This window comes from Oncorhynchus mykiss, chromosome 4, assembly GCF_057628025.1.
Source record: "Oncorhynchus mykiss isolate SJ-2025 chromosome 4, ASM5762802v1, whole genome shotgun sequence".
NCBI classification, from domain to species: domain Eukaryota; kingdom Metazoa; phylum Chordata; class Actinopteri; order Salmoniformes; family Salmonidae; genus Oncorhynchus; species Oncorhynchus mykiss.
Genome location: NC_143025.1, coordinates 13,802,920 through 13,817,884, shown reverse-complemented (window position 1 = coordinate 13,817,884; position 14,965 = coordinate 13,802,920). Strand labels below are relative to the sequence as shown.

The 14,965-nt window shown below is 42.6% G+C and overlaps 1 protein-coding gene across 1 annotated transcript; it reads left to right on the top strand.

Moving 5' to 3' along the window:
• The first annotated feature begins 1,704 nt into the window (after nt 1-1,704).
• On the top strand, nt 1,705-6,029 carry LOC110521326 (serine/threonine-protein kinase pim-3). The gene is made up of 6 exons (XM_021598810.3): nt 1,705-2,368; nt 2,687-2,796; nt 2,908-2,958; nt 3,070-3,433; nt 4,436-4,612; nt 4,739-6,029. Exons 1-6 carry the CDS (start codon nt 2,284-2,286, stop codon nt 4,924-4,926), a joined length of 975 nt encoding a protein of 324 aa, XP_021454485.1. The 5' UTR covers nt 1,705-2,283; the 3' UTR covers nt 4,927-6,029.
• Nucleotides 6,030-14,965: the final 8,936 nt, after the last annotated feature.

The following is a 14,965-nucleotide window of genomic DNA, read 5'->3' as shown; positions in this document are numbered from 1 at the left end:
CTCTCATTCAAATAAACATATACAAGAACACACACATACAGGTAATAGTGCCAGACATGCACACAAACATATACAGTTGAAATTGTACATTATATGACAACATTTTAGTTGTCCTTGATGTCCTTTGTTTTAAATAGATTATTTTGTTATTCATTAAGACACATTTTGCTATTCATTAAGACATAGTCCTCAAAGACCCACATCTGCCATGTAACAATTAAGAAAACATTAGCATCATAGACCTTGACTTATCTTAGACTTGCCCCCCCACCCCCACCCCCCAGGAACTAACTGTGGCACGTCCTCCTGACAGATGATGGGGGAACGGGATCCATCAGGGAAACTCACTACACAGTGCATCATGGCACATGGTTGGCTGATCCTCTTGTTTTCTATGGGGGACTGAAACCACAAGAATATTGCAGAAAGACTATCTGGTTCAACAAAATAGGTTGCAATATAGTACATGTTAAAATTGTCTTTGGAGTCTTGTCAAAAATTCCAACACACAGTGAACAGTTTATTATCCACTTAGCTCACACAGACATAGGAAAACAGTGATTTGGCATAAATAGTCAAGTGCTACATTGAGTGGGAGTTCATTAATTGGGGTTATTTTATAATTGGATAAACATTGACATACTATGAATATTAGTACACACTGCCTATTATCATTTTAGCTTCCTCTGTAGACAATTATTTGCACTGACAGCAGTGGTGGAAAAAGTACCCAATTGTCATACTTGAGTAAAAGTAAAGATACCTTAATAGAAAATGACTCAAGTGAAAGTCAACCAGTAAAATACTAGTATCAACAATAAATGTAATTGCTCAAATATACTTCAGTATAAAAAGTACAAGTACAAATCATTTCAAATGACCTATATGAAGCAAACCAGACGGCACAATTTGTATTTATCGGTAGCCAGGGGCACTCCAACACTCAAACATAATTTACAAATCAAGCATTTGTGTTCAGTGAGTCCACCAGATCAGAGGAAGTAGGGATGACCAGGATTGTTCTCTTGATAAGTATGTGAATTGGACCATTTTCATGTACTGCTAAGCATTGAAAATGTAACGAGTTTTGGTTGTCAGGGAAAATGTATGGAGTAAAAAGTAAATTATTTTCTTTAGGAATGTAGTGAAGTAAATGTTGTCAAAAATAGAAATAGTCAAATAAAGTACAGATACCAGAATAAAACTACTTGAGTAGTACTTACAGTATTTTTACTTAAGTACTTTGCACCACTGACTGACTAAAGCAATACAATCCTGTTAGGGATTTTCTTCTTACAGTATCAACATTTTAGGGAAAGAGGTCATTTTGATGAACAATTGAATTAATGCCATGGAAAATGGAAAATACATCTACCAATTAACTTTACATATGCTTTATTATTATCTATTTCCAAAGTTCAAGTGAGAAGGTGGGAAAAATACATTCCCGCCACATAGGCCTGCAGTTAAATTAATATTCCTGTGTATTATATTCTTGGTCACCAACATATTAAGGTTTCTGTACCGGAAATAGGATTGGTTAAATTGGACGGGACGCAAATCAGTCCTCTATTTCCTTACCCCAATGAAGTTGAAATTTAAAATGGTTACGATAATGGTTAAGGTTAGGTAAAGGGTTTAGGGTTAAGGTTTAGGGTAGGATTTAGGGTAGGGACGTCCCAAGGAACCCGGATAGAATTAACCATTTCTCATGGAACAATGCACTACTCAGTCACAATATCCCTGGGCGTCTCGTGGGCCTACTACATGAAAATAGTGCATGTCTTTTAAATACATTTTAGAATTGAGTTTGAGTCTATATATGTCAACTCATCAAGGTTTAGATTTGTTGAAACAATCGTGAGGTCTTTGAAATCGGATAAATTAATACTCTAATTTGAAGAAAAAAACAAGGAGGCGGAGGGATCTACGCTACTCCCTTTACGTGTAATAATATTGGTTTTAAAGAGTAGCTTCGACCTCGTTACAGCCAGAGATTACAGAGTGCGCGAGGAGAATCATCGGGCACATCTCGAAGTGGCCGACTGGTACTTTATTAACGCTCACAATAACACATGTGCGCAGAAGGAAGCATTTTCGGGATTTTGATCTGAAGGAAAGAACAACATATTATTTGTTGGAATACTACTTTTCAACGTTATTCTCCCAGTGAAATTAAAGACTGATCTGCGTTTTATCTTTGGCATTTCGGTGTCCTCGTGCTCAATTGGACATCATTTTCAGAACCTGAATTGGGAGTTTCTTTTTTGGGAACGAGTAATAATGTTACTGTCCAAATTCGGCTCATTTTCCCATATTTGCAGCACGTCCAACATGGATTTGCCAGTGAAAATACAGCTTCAGCAAGGTATGGGACTTCCCTACGTAATTATGTGATATTAGGTTATTTCCTATAACGTTACAGCTCAGTTGGACCCACATGATATGAACCGACTGCGTCAATAATAGGGCATTAGTGGTAGCTAATAATGTAGGCTATTACATGGAATGTTTTCCCAATATAGTTTTGTGATTATTTGATATGTCAGGCATTGGAGGATTTGCCGGCAAGTCTGACCTTAAATCTGGAGCCATTTTGAAACCCTCGTGCTGGAGCGCATTTTGTGCCTGAAGGTTGTTTGAGATTGCAACTACATTTTTTTTCTTCTTTTAATTTAATTAACAGTGAAGGTGGAGAAGGAGCCATTCGATAAAATATACCAGGTGGGATCTGTACTAGGAAGCGGGGGATTCGGTACGGTCTACGCCGGTAGTCGGATTTCAGACTGTTTGCCGGTAATTTGAACATTTTTAAACTGCTTTGTTTTGATCGCACCACATGGCAGCAATGTTCGCTGCGTCCACACTGATGCGGTTCTCATGATCACTATTCCCTTTCTATTCCAGGTTGCTGTAAAACATGTAGCTAAAGAGAGAGTTACGGAATGGGGTACCCTTGTAAGTATTATAGCCTACACGTTTTTTGTAGTATGTGCTATTTATTTTAGGTTATTCCTGCAAATTGTTTGGGTTTACGTTGTAACCATATACTATTGTTTCATTTTTAAGAACGGTTCATTGGTGCCTCTGGAGATTCTGCTCTTGAAAAAGGTGGGAACCACTTTCCGAGGCGTTATAAAGCTGATTGACTGGTACGAGCGACCCGATGGCTGGTTAATAATCATGGAACGACCGGAGACTGTCAAGGATTTGTTTGACTATATAACCGAGAAAGGGGCTTTGGACGAAGACTCAGCGCGTGGATTTTTCCGTCAGGTCTTGGAAGCGGTACGACATTGCTACAATTGTGGCGTGGTCCATAGGGACATCAAAGACGAGAACCTGCTCGTGGATCTACGTAGCGGAGAACTCAAGCTCATTGACTTTGGTTCGGGGGCGATTCTCAAGGACACCGTTTATACAGACTTTGACGGTAGGTCCATGACGTGTGTTCTTTGACTTGCTGCAGTTTAGCACATACACAGGCTACTTTGTACTCATTTGAGGAATATAGGACATTGGAATTACCTTAACTCACACCCAAAGCAACCTGGATAGTGATGCAGCTTTTCCTCACACCTTGCTTAATAGTCTATCCGTCTATTGAGGCCACATTTAACGTTGTTAATGCCCCCGTATCTTTTTTGTAAGGCTATGGAAATATCTATTGTAAATCCTAGTTCAATCGAATTTCATACTTTGTTAAACTAAATGTTAATAACAATGTGTAACATTGCCTGTAGATTCCTAGAATGGGATTAGAAACATTGTTGAGCTCTTTTTACTGATTGGCTGCTTTAAAAATGGCCAGCTGCCATGTAACATCTGTTTGTTGTGAAACCTGAGACTTGGATGCACCTGAAGGCCCACATCACGCATTCCAGTTTTTGTTTTGTGTCCAAGTTACTTGAGCCCTTGCTGGGGTCACACTAAGGAGGAAAGGGTTTCTTTGTTATGGGGTGGAAGTGTAGGATGCTATAGTGCAGTATTTGGTCTTCCCCCTAGTATTTTCTGGTCTGTATTTTTGGTTCAGTCAGCCTCGGGCACCACGCAGACAGTGTAGACACTGGGGAGGGGGGGGGCTTGCTGGTGGTTTTTCTATGGCAAGATCTCAATTGTATACTCCGGTCCTCTCTCCACTCCCATCTCCTCCAATTGGGTTGAGAAGGAGAGAGGAAGGTCAGGGGGGAGGGACCTCTGGCTTTCTCATCCAATGGGTTTTGAGAAGGAGATGAGGCGAATGCAATTGAGATCTTCCCAAGGGCTGTCAGCTGACAGAGCTCCTTTATGGTGTTGCAGTCTGATTCACATCCAAGGAAGGGTGAGCTTATTACACACAAGTGTACTGTCAGCCTATGTCTTTAAGTTTTAGATTCAAATATTAGTACCACTTTCTGAGATGTTAAATTGTATTAGTATTTTCACCCCTTTTCAGGCACGAGAGTATACAGTCCGCCAGAGTGGATCCGATTCCATAGGTATCACGGGCGGTCTGCAACGGTCTGGTCACTTGGCGTGCTGCTGTATGACATGGTGTGTGGTGACATACCCTTTGAACAAGACGAGGAGATCCTCGGGGGATGCCTGTTCTTCAGGAGGAAAGTGTCTACCGGTACGTGTCTCACTATGTCCTGCTGCTGTCTATCCTTTAGTTTACAGTTTGTCTGTCAAACTGCCTGCCTGTGTTGGTCCTCTCCAGTGTGTTTCGCATGTTTAACCTCTCCTTCTCTCTCTCCAGAGTGTCAGCAACTGATCAAGTTGTGCCTCTGCCTCAGGCCCTCTGACAGACCCACACTGGAGCAGATCTTTGACCACCCGTGGATGCGTGTCCCAATCGACGACTCAAAAACAGAGGGGTGTGACATCACCCTGCATGCAATTACACCCGACTCCTCAAGCACAAACTCAAGCAAAGAGAGCCTCTGATTGGGCAACCTTGTTGTGTGAAGGGGACATTTTTGCAGACCTGTGGACTTGTGGGTCCTCAGTCTCGAATAGAGCGAGTTAACAGGACTTTTCGTTGGCAACTATAATTTAAGGTTTTCCCTCTAACTTTGTCATTGTTGTTTTGAGGAAATGTTTCCTCACCTGGGAACTTGTTACTTGGGTGGTTTGACCAGCATTCTTTTATTTCAAGATTTATTTTTAGCTGGTTCATGTTCTGTAACCCCCTTATATCAGATCTCCTGGCTGCTCTTATAGAGTATGAACTCTGTTTTTGTATTTACATTGATTTGGAGTGCCTTTATTTTTTTGCTGCTTTGGTGTGGCTGTAGTCATATGAACCTTGTGTTGGGTTGTCTGTTGCTTGAGAAATACCTAACCAGAGTAACCCCGTCTCGCTAAGAGCCAATCCCATGACAGGACCATGTGACGCAGGATCCCGCCCACCGACATGGTGGAATACTTGAAACGCACACTCATCCACACCACAAACTTTCTGCTGCTCTTTCACTGTAAATGCCTGCACAGCTGTGTGGAAATGGGGTTTATTATCTGTTTCTCTGAATGTGTACTGAAAGCATCAAGACCTCTCTCCCTCAATGGCTTCGTAGGGTTTCATACACTTGCGTTTCTGTACCCCATCTCTGCTGACACTACACAGCACCGGGCTTGGCTGGGACCTGTGTGTGAAATGCACAATCAATGCAATATTCATGGACTTTCTTTTCTTCTTACTATTAGTATGTATATTTATGTACATTCTCCCATGTAAAATTATTTATTTGTACTAGACATTCCACACTGTGGCTATTTATTTATTTTATCAATTCATGGAAATCCCAGAAATAAAATTCTACATGGCCTTTTTTGCATTCCGGTAATTTCTGTTTTAGAAAATATCACAATTGTTCTGTATTGGCTATCTGTTGAAAAATATGAAAACAAATGAACTTGTGGTTGATTCAATTTTACATCTCATTAATCCCTTCAATGAGACTGAAATGTGAGTTTAAATTCAAATGGGTGAAGTAATGGTGGGAGATTATTTTTCAGACCAAAATTTCAAATAAACCTTTTGTATATTACTTTGTATGAGGTCTGTGTTGTGAAGTTTGACTAGTCATACATAAACTACTCTCCAAACAATAACATGAGCCCATACTCATGTTTTGGAATAATGTTAGCTGGTCATGGCCATTTACCTGCTACCACATGAGTATTGCGATCGCTGAGTCACTTTCATATGATGAAGCACTGACTACAAGAATGACAAACATCTGAGTCACAAGATCCCAGGAATAGCATTGACACCAAATGTCCCAGTGATCTAATGCTGCCCCCTATGGCATAAGTGGTGCAGCGATGCTGCCCCTTGTGGGCTCCCAAGTGGTGCAGTGGTCTAAGACACTGCATCTCAGTGTTAGAGGCATCACTACAGACAACCTGGTTCAAATCCAGATTATCACAACCTGCTATGATTGGGAGTCCTGTAGGGCGTCGCACAATTGACCCAGCGTCGTCTGAGTTTGGCCGGTGTAGGCCATCATTGTAAATAAGAATTTGCTCTTTTACAGACTTGCCTAGTTAAATAAAGGATACAAATAAACATTAAAAAAAGTAACCAATGCGCTATGCTCAGGTTTCAGCTCCAGCAGAGAATAGATAACTTGTTTTATTTGTGGGCGTGAGCTCCGAAAAAGAAGTTGGTAGAGCATGGTTGGTAGAGCATGGTGCTTGTAATGCCAGGGTAGTGGGTTTTGATTCCTGGGACCACCTATACGTAAAATGTATGAGCAGATGACTGGAAATAACTTTGAATAAAAGCGTCTGCTAAAGGGCACCTCCGCTGTCTTCAACCAGGATCTCAGCGATCACTGTCTCATTGCCTGTATCCGCTACGGATCCGCAGTCAAACGACCACCCCTCTTCACTGTCAAACGCTCCCTAAAACACTTCTGCGAGCAGGCCTTTCTAACACTTCCCTTAAACACTTCTGCGACCTGGCCCGGGTATCCTGGAAGGATATTGACCTCATCCCATCAGTTGAGGATGCCTGGTCATTCTTTAAAAGTAACTTCCTCACCATTTTAGATAAGCATGCTCCATTCAAAAAATGCAGAACTAAGAACAGATATAGCCCTTGGTTCACTCCAGACCTGACTGCCCTCGACCAGCATAAAAACATCCTGTGGCGGACTGCAATAGCATCGAATAGTCCCCGCGATATGCAACTGTTCAGGGAAGTCAGGAACCAATACACGCAGTCAGTCAGGAAAGCAAAGGCCAGCTTCTTCAGGCAGAAATTTGCATCCTGTAGCTCTAACTCCAAAAAGTTCTGGGACACTGTAAAGTCCATGGAGAACAAGAGCACCTCCTCCCAGCTGCCCACTCCACTGAGGCTAGGTAACACAGTCACCACCGATAAATCCATGATTATTGAAAACTTCAACAAGCATTTCTCAACGGCTGGCCATGCCTTCCTCCTGGCTACTCCAAACTCGGCCAACAGCTCCACCCTGGATGGCATCACCACCCTGGATGGTTCCGACCTAGAATATGTGGACATCTATAAGTACCTAGGTGTCTGGCTAGACTGTAAACTCTCCTTCCAGAGTCATATCAAACATCTCCAATCTAAAATCAAATCTAGAGTCGGCTTTCTATTCCGCAACAAAGCCTCCTTCACTCACGCCGCCAAACTTGCCCTAGTAAAACTGACTATCCTACCGATCCTCGACTTCGGCGATGTCATCTACAAAATAGCTTCCAATACTCTACTCAGCAAACTGGATGCAGTTTATCACAGTGCCATCCGTTTTGTTACTAAAGCACCTTATACCACCCACCACTGCGACCTGTATGCTCTAGTCGGCTGGCCCTCGCTACATATTCGTCGCCAGACCCACTGGCTCCAGGTCATCTACAAGTCCATGCTAGGTAAAGCTCCGCCTTATCTCAGTTCACTGGTCACGATGGCAACACCCACCCATAGCACGCGCTCCAGCAGGTGCATCTCACTGATCATCCCTAAAGCCAACACCTAATTTGGCCGCCTTTCCTTCCAGTTCTCTGCTGCCTGTGACTGGAACGAATTGCAAAAATCGCTGAAGTTGGAGACTTTTATCTCCCTCACCAACTTCAAACATCTGCTATCTGAGCAGCTAACCGATCGCTGCAGCTGTAATAGTCTATCTGTAAATAGCCCACCCAATTTTACCTACCTCATCCCCATACTGTTTATATTTATTTACTTTTCTGCTCTTTTGCACACCAGTATCTCTACATGTACATGACCATCTGATCATTTATCACTCCAGTGTTAATCTGAAAAATTGTAATTATTCGCCTACCTCCTCATGCCTTTTGCACACAACTCTCTTTTTTTTCTACTGTGTTATTGACTTGTTAATTGTTTACTCCATGTGTAACTCTGTTGTCTGTTCACACTGCTATGCTTTATCTTGGCCAGGTCGCAGTTGTAAATGAGAACTTGTTCTCAACTTGCCTACCTGGTTAAATAGAGGTGAAATAAAAATAAAATAAATAAAAATATTTATTATTATTGCTTTGTTGGATGCTAAACCAGGAATGGTTTTCTCTGGGGGGAAAAGTCTCTAATGTTAAACAGAATGTGTATAAGCAACCCAATGTAGCATTCCCCCCATATGTGGCTTGACAACTGTGTCTATATTTATTTGATTTAACCTATTTAATTAGGCAAGTCTGCTGAGTGCCTTGGGTAATAGGGTATTGTCTCTCTGCCCTGACATGTAAATGTCCCAAAGCTTCATCAAGAGGCCTTCCGTCTATATGCTATAGGCAAACATTAACACACCCAGAAAATCAAGCCCTTGTAAAGCTTAAGTTAGCAAACAGTGCCTTGCTTGTCTTTTTTCAGCACATTTTTTTCTTTAGCAAAGAAAGTCACTTAGGCCTATTCAATGACCAATCAACACTAAAATAAACTAGGTGATTATAGAGTATTACGGATTTTTGATCCTCAGATGTAGATAAAAAGTTTAACCATGTGTAATAATAGCCACAGTCACACCATCAGAAGCATGATATGACAGTTGTCAAAATCAGTCATAACCATATCTAGTGATGCGTTCAATAAGGGTAGGCATTTGCGAATCAGTGAAGGAGAAACATCCTATCATTCCCTCTCCATATGATCAATCAGGACCTCCTCAAAGTATAATTCCTTTCTAAGGACTAAGACAGCTGATCACAGCTAATCAACCATCATGTCATCATGAGGGTAGTGTCTGCCTCAACTTGCATCGGCATTCCAGCAGCTCAAAACACCAAAATAAAAGATTACCATTATTCCAGAGTATCTACAGTATAAGGGAATTACTTAATAATACATTAATACACACAATTTGATATAATAATGTGTAGCATACAGGGAATGAAGTATACTGTCGTATTATTTACATGCATTACACATTCTATGATTTTTTTTTGTTCCAAAGAAACAAGCAGTCTCTGTCATGTTTAGAAGGCAAAAGTCTGATGTCACATGATGCCACAAGGCCCAGACCTCTGAGGAAGTGGGGGAAAGCTGGTCCTGCCATATAGAGAGCCTGTTGATGATGGACAGCACATTCCACAAGAATGCTACGAGGGTGTTGTGAGTAGGTGCAACATGACTCAAGGCTGGCAAGAATTGAAAGAGAACAGAACACTTCAGAAGCATATTGATGACAAAATAAATTACATCAAGGCATATACCTTGAGCAACAGATCAATCAGCACTATGTAATTGCCTTTAATTCAACACAAATGGGTTGTCTTTTCCAAAGCTGTCTCCTTGCTTCCTGTTATTGCGGAGATGTTTTTGCATGGCTATCCGGAACTGTCAGCCAGCTCATAACACAGCACACTGACACATAAACACAATGTCCCCATCTCAATGTCCCAAATATCACCCTTCAAAACAGGCAGAACAAACTCTGCCCAGTAATTTAGTCATGTCACAATATGTAAATGTCTTGAGAAAAAAAAGGATCCTTCACCATAACTGTGTTGGCATGCAGTACCATTATCATATCCTATTCCAATGACCTCAAATCATTCAATTGACTACCTAATGTCTTCACTGATATTTTCAACCTCTCCCTGACCCAGTCTGTAATACCTACATGTTTCAAGTAGACCACCATAGTCCCTGTGCCCAAGAACACCAAGGTAACCTGTATAAATAACTGTCGCCCTGTTGCACTCACATCGGTAGCCATGCAATGCTTTGAAAAGCCGGTCATGGCTCCTCACATCAACACCATCATCCCAGACATCCTGATCCCACTCCAATTTGCACTCCAAACTGCCCTTACCTATCCAGACAATGCTGTTCATTGACTACAGCTCATTGTTAAACATCATAGTGACCTCCAAAACTCATCACTAAGCTATGGACCCTGGGATTAAAGACCTCTCCCCAGGTGGTGTGGGTAGACAACACATACGCCACACTGACCCTCAACACAGGGGCCCCGGAGGGGTGCGTGCTTAGTCCCCACCTGTATTCCTTGTTCACCCATGACTGCGTGTCCATTTATGACTCCAACACCATCATTAAGTCTGCCAACGACACAGTGGTGGTAGACCTGATTACCGACTTTGATGAGAGGGCCTACAGGGATGAGGTCAGAGACCTAGCAGTGGGGCCAGGACAACAACCCATCCCTCATTGTCAGCAAGACAAATGAGCTGATGTGAATGCACACCCCCATTCACGTCGACCGGGGCTGTAGTGGAGTGGGTTTCTTGGTGTCCGCATCACTAAGGACCTGTCATGGTCCAAACATACCAACACAGTCATGAAGAGGGCACAACAACACCTCGTCCACCTCAGAAGGCTGAACATATTTGGCATGGGCACTCAGATACTCAAGAAGTTATACAGTAGGGGCCTCCCGGGTGGCGTGCACTGCATCGCTGTGCCACCAGAGACTCTGGGTTCGAGCCCAGGCTCTGTCGCAGCCGGCCGCGGCCGTGAGGTCCATGGGGCGACGCACAATTGGCCTAGCGTCGTCCGGGTTAGGCCGGTAGGGTTTTCCTTGTCTCATCGCGCACTGCACGCTAACCAGGTCGCCAGGTGCACGGTGTTTCCTCCGACATATTGGTGCAGCAGGCTTCCAGGTTGGATGCGCGCTGTGTTAAAATTGGTTGGGTTGTGTTTCAGAGGACGCATGGCTTTCGACCTTCGTCTCTCCCGAGCCCGTACGGGAGTTGTAGCGATGAGACAAGATAGTAACTACAAACAATTGGATACCATGAAATTAGGGAGAAAACGGGGTAAAATAAAAAATAAAAAATAAGTTATACAGCTGCACCATCGAGAGCATGCTGACTGGCTGCATCAGCGCTTGGTATGGCAACTACTTGTCAAGTTCGTCATAGTGAGGAGACCAAGGCGCAGCGTGGTAAGCTCTGCGCCTAACCCTTTAATAAAAGAGAGAACACTGAACAGAACTAAACAAAACAACAGAACGAACCGTGAAGCAATATGGCTAGTGCAGAACAGGCAACTAAACATAGAATAACAACCCACAAAATAACCAAGGAATATGGCTACCTAAATATTGTTCCCAATCAGAGACAACAATAAACAGCTGCCTCTGATTGAGAACCAATCTAGGCAACCATAGACATAAACACCTAGACTAGAAAACCCCCTAGACATACAAAAATCCCTAGAAAATATAAAAACTAAACAAACCACCCTTGTCACACCCTGACCTAACCAAATAATAAAGAAAACAAAGATAACTATGGTCAGGGTGTGACACTACTTGGCATCCGACTGCAAGGCACTACAGAGGATGATGCGCACGGTCCAGTACATCACTGGGGCTGAGTTCCTTGTCATCCAGGCCCTCTATACCAGGCGGTGTCAGAAGAAGGCCCTAAAAAAATGTCAAAGACTACAGCCACCCAGGTCATAGACTGTGCTCTCTGCTACCGCACAGCAGGTGGTACCGGAGCGCCAAGTCTGGGACCAAAAGGCTCCTGAACAGCTCCTTCCCCAAAGCCATAAGACTGCTGAACAGTTAATCAAATGGCTACCCAGACTATTTGCATTGAACCCCTTTTTTTGTTGCACTGACATTCTTGCACAGGCTCTTTGACTTTACCCACACATATTACACTGACACTCCAACACACACACACGATGCCAGCTACTCTGTTTATTAGCACATTTTTTATTCATTCGTTTTAACTCTCCGTTGTTTGGAAAGTGCTTGCAAGTAAGCATTTCACGGTAAAGTCTACACCTGTTTTATTCGGTGCATGTGACAAATAACATTTGATTTGATATTTCCAGTTACTCATGATAATTCTCTGTTCTCTCCAGCACTCTGTTCCTAATGTGGATTTATATCCTTGGTTAGATTTCATGAATAGGAATACAGCCAGAGTTGATGCTAGTGTATATTTCTGTGGCATTAGGAGGCACCATGTGGGTATAACAAGTGCTGTGTCACCCTGAGCAGGTGACTACCATTCTCCCTCATTTCTTGAGATCAGTAGAGCCAGCATCTTCTCTGTCATGTTCCACCAACAGCGTCGCTGTCCAGCAGATACAGAATATCAGGCTGTTTGTGATACGTGTGTTTGTGTGTGTGTGTTGGAAAGTCTAAGGAGAAGGTTCAATGGGCATAAAACAGAAGTGTATTGACCTTAAGCATGGTCAAAGAGAGGTGATCTCATCATTGTTTTGCTTTATGCTCTGTTTTGGAAACAGGCTGGAAACTGTGAGTCATCCTCAGCTTTCAGTGCAGTGATGTTTTAGCATCAATGAGTAATACACCCAACTCGGATTTCGGTTTCCAAGCTGTGTAAGAGGCCACAGCCTTGAGTCAATCTCTATCAATAAAAACTGGTCTCTACCCGTCATCACTAGGCTTGTGATTTGCCTCGTCGGTATGTCATCATCTCAACACATTGACATTGAACATGGGATTCTAGGATCCCTTTAGTCATGTTTACTTTGGACAATTCCTTGTTCTGTTCATGTGTATAAGCAAGGAGAAGTTGAATGAACAAGAGAGAAGGTGGACCCAAACCCAGCAAGAACCAGTAGAAATGTAATGAACAAGAGAGAAGGTGGACCCAAACCCTGCAAGACCCAGTAGAAATGTAATGAACAAGAGAGAAGGTTGACCCAAACCCTGCAAGACCCAGTAGAAATGTAATGAACAAGAGAGAAGGTGGACCCAAACCCTGCAAGACCCAGTAGAAATGTAATGAACAAGAGAGAAGGTGGACCCAAACCCTGCAAGACCCAGTAGAAATGTAATGAACAAGAGAGAAGGTGGACCCAAACCCTGCAAGACCCAGTAGAAATGTAATGAACAAGAGAGAAGGTGGACCCAAACCCTGCAAGACCCAGTAGACATGTCCATCAATGTAGTCTACAAATGGTGCACTAACTAAAAAAACAGCCCTCACTGCTTCTCTAACCCTAACTAGCCATCACTGGTTCTCTAACCCTAACTAGCCATCATTGGTTCTCTAACACTAAACGTAACTAGCCATCACTGGTTCTCTAACACTAAACGTAACTAGCCATCACTGATTCTCTAACACTAACCCTAAACCTAACCATCACTGGTTCTCTAACACTAAACGTAACTAGCCATCACTGGTTCTCTAACACTAAACGTAACTAGCCATCACTGGTTCTCTAACACTAACCCTAAACCTAATGTTGTAATAACATATTAAAACATGTAATGACGCATTCACGGACTGTTGTTAAACACACTGATAACCCATGAATATACACTGCTCCAAACCCTTTGGGATGGGCTACAAAGACAAAGAACTCTGTCAAGAACCAATGGGATACAGACAACAGGCTGGAGAGGGCTGTCTATCACCTACGAACAACCAACCAGGAGCCAGGACTACTAGAATCTACCTACGTCATTTCAATGTATAAATGTACTGCCCAAATATGTGTTACGCCCTCTTTTTCCGAAACCTCCCTAAGAGTGGACGATAGGAGCCGTGCTGCACGTTTGCCAGATATTACTATGCTAGATTAAAATGCCTCAAATATACCGTATCCGCCTTGTCCAGAGTCTCATCTTGGTCTCGTTTCTCCTATAACTAAATCATTGACACTAACCATCACTGGTTCTCTAACACTAAACGTAACTAGCCATCACTGGTTCTCTAACACTAACCCTAACCCTAACCATCACTGGTTCTCTAACCCTAAACGTAACTAGCCATCACTGGTTCTCTAACCCTAAACGTAACTAGCCATCACTGGTTGTCTAACACTAACCCTAAACCTAACCATCACTGGTTCTCTAACACTAAACGTAACTAGCCATCACTGGTTCTCTAACACTAAACGTAACTAGCCATCACTGGTTCTCTAACCCTAAACGTAACTAGCCATCACTGGTTATCTAACACTAAACGTAACTAGCCATCACTGGTTCTCTAACCCTAAACGTAACTAGCCATCACTGGTTCTCTAACCCTAAACGTAACTAGCCATCACTGGTTATCTAACACTAACCATAACTTGCCATCAATGTTCTCTTTTTTGTTTTAGTTGTTCTAGAGATTTCAGCACACAAGAATGGTTGCATAACATCAATTTGGAAAGAATGGAATTTTCATTTCCTCCTGTCTTTTTGCTTGTTTGTGTGTGTGTGTGTGTGTGTGTGTGTGTGTGTGTGTGTGTGTGTGTGTGTGTGTGTGTGTGTGTGTGTGTGTGTGTGTGTGGGCAGAGAGGGGATAGTAAGTGGGTCCAAGGTGCCAAAGACACCCACTACATTACATGCGTAAATTAATCCATGGCCAAGAACAAGAACTTGGCAGGCAGCATTTCATCCCAAAAACATCCTCACCAGTTTGAGTAGGCATTCAGTCATGCATTTAGAGTAGACATGGGAACAGGGGAGGACTAGGACAATAATTCAGCCCTGGCATTTTATCCACACAAGCCCACCAGAATATTTTTAGTTATTAAGTAGATAACGCTAAATATAAT

What these genes read in the sequence shown, in the direction of transcription:
- LOC110521326 (XM_021598810.3), top strand. Translation starts at nt 2,284, where the DNA reads ATGTTACTGTCCAAATTCGGCTCATTTTCCCATATTTGCAGCACGTCC. An exon ending in CGTTTATACAGACTTTGACG is followed by an intron (nt 3,434 to 4,435) that starts GTAGGTCCATGA and finishes ACCCCTTTTCAG; the next exon opens with GCACGAGAGTATACAGTCCG. An exon ending in CAGGAGGAAAGTGTCTACCG is followed by an intron (nt 4,613 to 4,738) that starts GTACGTGTCTCA and finishes CTCTCTCTCCAG; the next exon opens with AGTGTCAGCAACTGATCAAG.